General features: G+C 41.3%; 1 protein-coding gene across 1 annotated transcript; it reads left to right on the forward strand.

Annotated features, from left to right (window-relative positions):
- Nucleotides 1–1,204: 1,204 nt before the first annotated feature.
- On the forward strand, nucleotides 1,205–4,103 carry LOC137302022 (ferritin heavy chain-like). Its single transcript, XM_067971728.1, has 4 exons — nucleotides 1,205–1,300; nucleotides 2,559–2,702; nucleotides 3,115–3,240; nucleotides 3,594–4,103. Exons 1-4 carry the CDS (start codon nucleotides 1,265–1,267, stop codon nucleotides 3,747–3,749), a joined length of 462 nt encoding a protein of 153 aa, XP_067827829.1. The 5' UTR covers nucleotides 1,205–1,264; the 3' UTR covers nucleotides 3,750–4,103.
- Nucleotides 4,104–5,065: the final 962 nt, after the last annotated feature.

Consider the following 5,065-nt stretch of genomic DNA (forward strand, 5'->3'; position numbering starts at 1 on the left):
ACATGCCGTGGCCCCCTTCACTTTCCAGCCGATGTGTGTACAGATGCTCACTGACCCTAGAATTGATGGAGTATTGAAGGACTTGTGTTTAACACGTTCATCACACCCACTTTCCATTCGCCTGACTCGCTGTTGGTTGCTGTTCACAGGCTCTGATCTGTTTGGATGTTGCCTCAAACCCGCAGCTACTTGCCAAATAACCAACTCACGGATCCATCCAGAATTATTCAAAGACACTGACCCGCAAACAACAATTAAACCTGTGGTTCTGGATCTTTGAACCGTCACGATCAGTGACCATAACCGATGGGATGGGGGCCGATCCATCAATTGACAATTTGGTCCATGATGGTCAAGTGCCCGGGTGGCCCCGGAGAGGGAGCATGTGGTGTCCACCGTTACGCTTGATGCCTTCCGCGACCGCTGGGCACCGCAGGGTATAGACTGTCTTTCAGACATCAATAATAGAATCCTGATTTAATTGGGAAAGTATCCTGTTGTTTTTGGTGGCACTTGATGCTTATTTTGGTATCTTTTCAGTTTGATTGGACCATCCAATATGAGTGGTGCCCTGAGAGGGCCACTTGTGATGGTTTATGTTTGGTGACCCTGGGGCAACCCAGAGTCTCCCTTATTGGTCCATCAAAGAAAGGTCGATTATGGTCAAGAATATGGTCACTATCAGATTTTTTTTTCTTTGGAGTGTGGGATGGAAGATCAGCCATGGTTTTTTTGCTTTTCCTTTTTTTGTGTTTTAGGCCCCCCTTTTATCAGAAGGGGAGGGGGGGTTGGTTGTGTTTATGTGCAGTAAATCAATAAACCCAAAATAAGTGTCAAATTATAATTTTATTACATCGATCCAGGATGCACTCCAGTCCCTGCGGTGCCCACCGGTCACGGAAACAGATTTTACAGTTTGAGGAAAGTCAAAGCAATTGGATCTTTATTGAATTGTCAGCCAATGATGCTCCTCCTTCAAAGTTCTGACTGGCTCTGGGTGTCATCTCCCCTCCTCCCTTTTCTTGATTGGTGTTCTGAGAGAGGATGTAATTTCTGATTGGGTATTGCCAACTGTCACTCATCATCTAGGCTGCCACGCCCAGGATTAACCAGCAGTATAAATATGGAGCTTTGGGTGGCTGTTTTTCAGTTTCTTGCTTCAATCGAACTGTTTAGTTTTGTTAAAGTTAATTTAAAGATGGCTTCCCAAGTGTGTCAGAACTATCACAAGGAGTGTGAGGATGGTGTCAACAAGCAGATCAATATGGAGCTCTATTCCTCCTATGTTTATCTTTCTATGGTGAGTTTTGTTTCTTTGACCCCTTCACATTGGAGATTCTAATGTGACATTACAAAATTCTGTTTTCTCCAACTCATCTATTGCCTTTTCTCTAATCTGCACCCCCTCCCCCCAATTGATGGATGGTGAGTGTCTTTTTAAAGCTGTAATATAATGTGATTTATTGTACAGTCATTATCAAAATGTCTCCCTCTTCCTTGCAGTAGTTGCACCACATTCTATATCTTAAATCTCAATTGTTCACTTTCCTGGTGTCTGAGCTTTCTATTGAAGTTGTGTTTTGCAATACACTCTGCATTCAATGCCTGGGATTCATATTTCTTACCCTCTATTCTACATCTCTCCACAGTCTTTCCCCACATTCTCCTTGCAATGGTGGGGGTCATAATCTTAAATTAGAGCTAGTCCATTTAGGAGGTAAGTGAGGAAGCACTTTTCCCCTCAAAGGTACTGGAAATCTAGAACTCTCTCCCTTGAAAGTCTGTGGATGTTGGGGATTAATTGGTGCTTTCAAGACTGAAATCTTTTGTTGGGTCAGGGTATTGAAGGATGAGTTGATGTACAGATCCATGTTCTAATTAAATCATTGAGTTGGCTCAAATGGCTGTATGTCCCACTTCTGTTTCTATGCTCTGAACCTTCACTTTTTAAGTACCAGCTTGTCCCTGTCTGTCTTCTCTCTCTGCCTTTGCTCTATTGGTGGTAGGGCCTTCAGCCATTTTGGTCCTACTCAGTGTAACTGTTAATCCCTTTGCCTTCCTACCTCTGTCTGTCTCTCAAAGCATTCAAATGCTAACAGTTTCTAGTCATGCAACTCTTACTGCTTGGTATCTGTTTCTCCTCTGAAATGCCTTGATGTTTAGTGTTGAAGGTGCTAAGTTAATGCTGTTTGTGGTAGTTGTAGAAAGGGGTTTGTTTCAAATTTCAGTCATGAAAAGGATGTAAGCTTTTATGTTCCTTCACTAATTTCTAGACATATAATTCAGTCTTGGGTGTGAAGATTAAAGTGAAATATTGTGTTGAGCATGTTCAAAGCTGAATTGGTAATTTTCCATTGGCCAGCTTCCCTATTGCTAGGAGTGAGATTATTTCACTACCAGGTTAGTGAAGCAAGTCAGCCTGTGCTAGTTTTCAGAACCATCTGCCTACAAGCTCAGTGAGACTTGAACCCTTGACAGAAAGCAAAATATTGAGGTTGGCTTTATGTACAATACCCATGATGATGATTTTGATACCCAAATACTTTTGATCTCACCAGTCCTATTACTTTGACCGGGATGATGTTGCCCTGCGTCACTTTGCTGAGTTCAAGGAGCAGTCGCATGAGGAATGGGAGCACGCTGAGAAACTGCTGAAATTCCAGAATCAGCGTGGGGGCCGAGTCATCTTGGAGGATATCAAGGTTAGATTTAATGGAGTGGCCTTCTGAATGGCTCCCCTTAAATGGACAATTTTAAATATTTCTAAAGCAATTTGTTCTAATGCACATAATTACATGGAATGTCCAGCACAGAATCCGGACATTTAGCCCAATTGGTCTATGCTGGTGTTTATGCTCCACATGAGCTGCCTCCCACCTTCATCTTGCCCTATCATCACATCCATCTATTACTGTCTCCCTCAGTACTTCTCCTTAAAGACATTTATACTATTTGACTCGTGGTTGTGGTGGTGTAATTCTATATTCTTGGGACAATTGGTTCATGGCAACATGGACATCTGATTGCTTTTCACCCCTATTTTCCTTCAGTACTTTCTTGTGTATTTTGTTTAATCCATTAAGTGAACTGGCTGAGACCTGATTCCCTTTTCAGAAGCCAGAGCAGGATGAGTGGAGCAATGGTCTGCAGGCGATGCAGAGAGCTCTGCAGATGGAGAAGAATGTGAACCAGAGTCTGCTGGATCTGCACAAACTCTCCACTGAGAGGACAGACCCTCATGTAAGTTTTTAATGTGGGCCTTTGGATAAGTTCGAGGTGGTGGAAATTTACTGTCCTTGAGCCTATTCAAACGATCTTCATACCCAATAGCTTTGTTGGTGTCATGCTCAAATTTTATTGGGGAGGGGAGACAGGAAAGGGAGATTGCCCTACTGTCTGCATTAGAAGTAAATGTATCTGATCCCAGGATCTAAGCACTTAATAGAGCAAAGTTACTGTATAAAATGCATCAATCTAAAGTGCACCACTTGACTATCCTCCAGACCAAGAAGATTAAAATCCAAACCCTTGGAGAAGCTCAGATCTTCCTCCATCTCTTGCTGGACATAACTATTTTCCATCTTTTCTTCCAGTTGTGTGACTTCCTGGAGACCCACTACTTGGATGAACAAGTGAAGATGATCAAGAAGCTTGGAGATCACATCACCAACCTGAATAGACTGGGAGCCCCTGAGAATGGCATGGGAGTGTACCTGTTTGACAAGCTCACCCTGGGGGAGAGTGATTGAACTGACTGCAGGGATAAAGCTTATTGTTCAGTACTCCTGTTTATAGTCTGAAGAACCCCTATCCTGTAGCAATGGTGACTTTGTACTAAGAGCTGTGAGACCTGGGCTCTTGATGTGAAATGTAATAGTAACTGGAAATAAACTGTTACAGAAGACTGGGTTTTGGCTCCTTGTAAATTGAGTGATTGCTTATTTTTCAGATTAACATAATTCAGCTGTTGTAACAAATTACATTGGGCTATGTATTGGCTTTCGGGTGAGATTCTGCCCTATGACATTTTTTCTTCTGGGGTCATATCAATGTAGTGACTTGGGTGTTGAGGGCCAATGTGTCTGCCTTGAGTGTAAATTGTATTTATGCAGTAAAATGATTACTGCTGATTTCAATGCAAAGAACAATACAGTAATGAGTTACTGTTCCTATTAGTACTGCATATTATCAACTGTTTAACTCATTAATGATGCAAAATCAGCTGCTGTAACATTTTGTTCCAATAAAACACAAGGAAAGTGAACTAGTAATTTCAGTCCAATAGGCAATTTTTTTAAGAATAGTATCTGCCCGGGGAAGAACAATCCAGATGCTTTTTTTTCAAAGATGCGACAGTCCTCAGTAGGTAGTTGGGGTAGCTTATGAAATCACTCACTATTACTCCTAATAAACTGTTTGTTTGGAGTCAAATAGGTCTCATATGGGGGAGTGCAGGTTCCCTGTTTGTCTATTTCCCTTCATTTTCATCTTCTGCCCCCCAACCCCCTGTTAATCTCCCCCATGAATAATAAATTGGGTATGGTACAGAAAAAATATCTCGAACTAAACTCCAGCAAACAAAATCTTCCTTCTGGGAGACGTAGTAAATGCACTAAACAACTAACTTGAACCATTAAGTTAAATAGATAAGGCTCCTAAACTCTTCCATACCACTACTGTTCCATCAATTCATAAACCCAATATAAGCAGCTCATCCATAAATCTATCAATTTGTATTTATCCCATTGTGCAGTTAATACTAGATTACAATTCTAAATTCTACTGTATCACCATTTCATTTAAACCAAGTTAAATAGATATTTTGCCTGAAACTCCACATCCCAATGCCATCAATTCATAAACACAATACAATCAGCTCCTCCATAAATGTGTCGATTTGCCTCTAGTCCTATTGTGTGTTCCATACCAAATTGTAATCAACCTTTCCAAATCCTGATGTGGAGATGCCGGTGATGGACTGGGGTTGACAATTGTAAACAATTTTACAACACCAAGTTATAGTCCAGCAATTTTATTTTAAATTCACAAGCTTTCGGAGATTTTC

The sequence above is a fragment of the Heptranchias perlo genome, chromosome 35 (assembly GCF_035084215.1).
Source record: "Heptranchias perlo isolate sHepPer1 chromosome 35, sHepPer1.hap1, whole genome shotgun sequence".
Lineage (NCBI taxonomy): Eukaryota > Metazoa > Chordata > Chondrichthyes > Hexanchiformes > Hexanchidae > Heptranchias > Heptranchias perlo.

Bases quoted from the DNA above. Each gene is read 5' to 3' on its own strand.
- LOC137302022 (XM_067971728.1), top strand. From the start codon at position 1,265: ATGGAGCTCTATTCCTCCTATGTTTATCTTTCTATG. The intron at 1,301-2,558 runs GTGAGTTTTGTT...TGATCTCACCAG, and splicing joins CCTATGTTTATCTTTCTATG to TCCTATTACTTTGACCGGGA. The intron at 3,241-3,593 runs GTAAGTTTTTAA...CTTTTCTTCCAG, and splicing joins CTGAGAGGACAGACCCTCAT to TTGTGTGACTTCCTGGAGAC.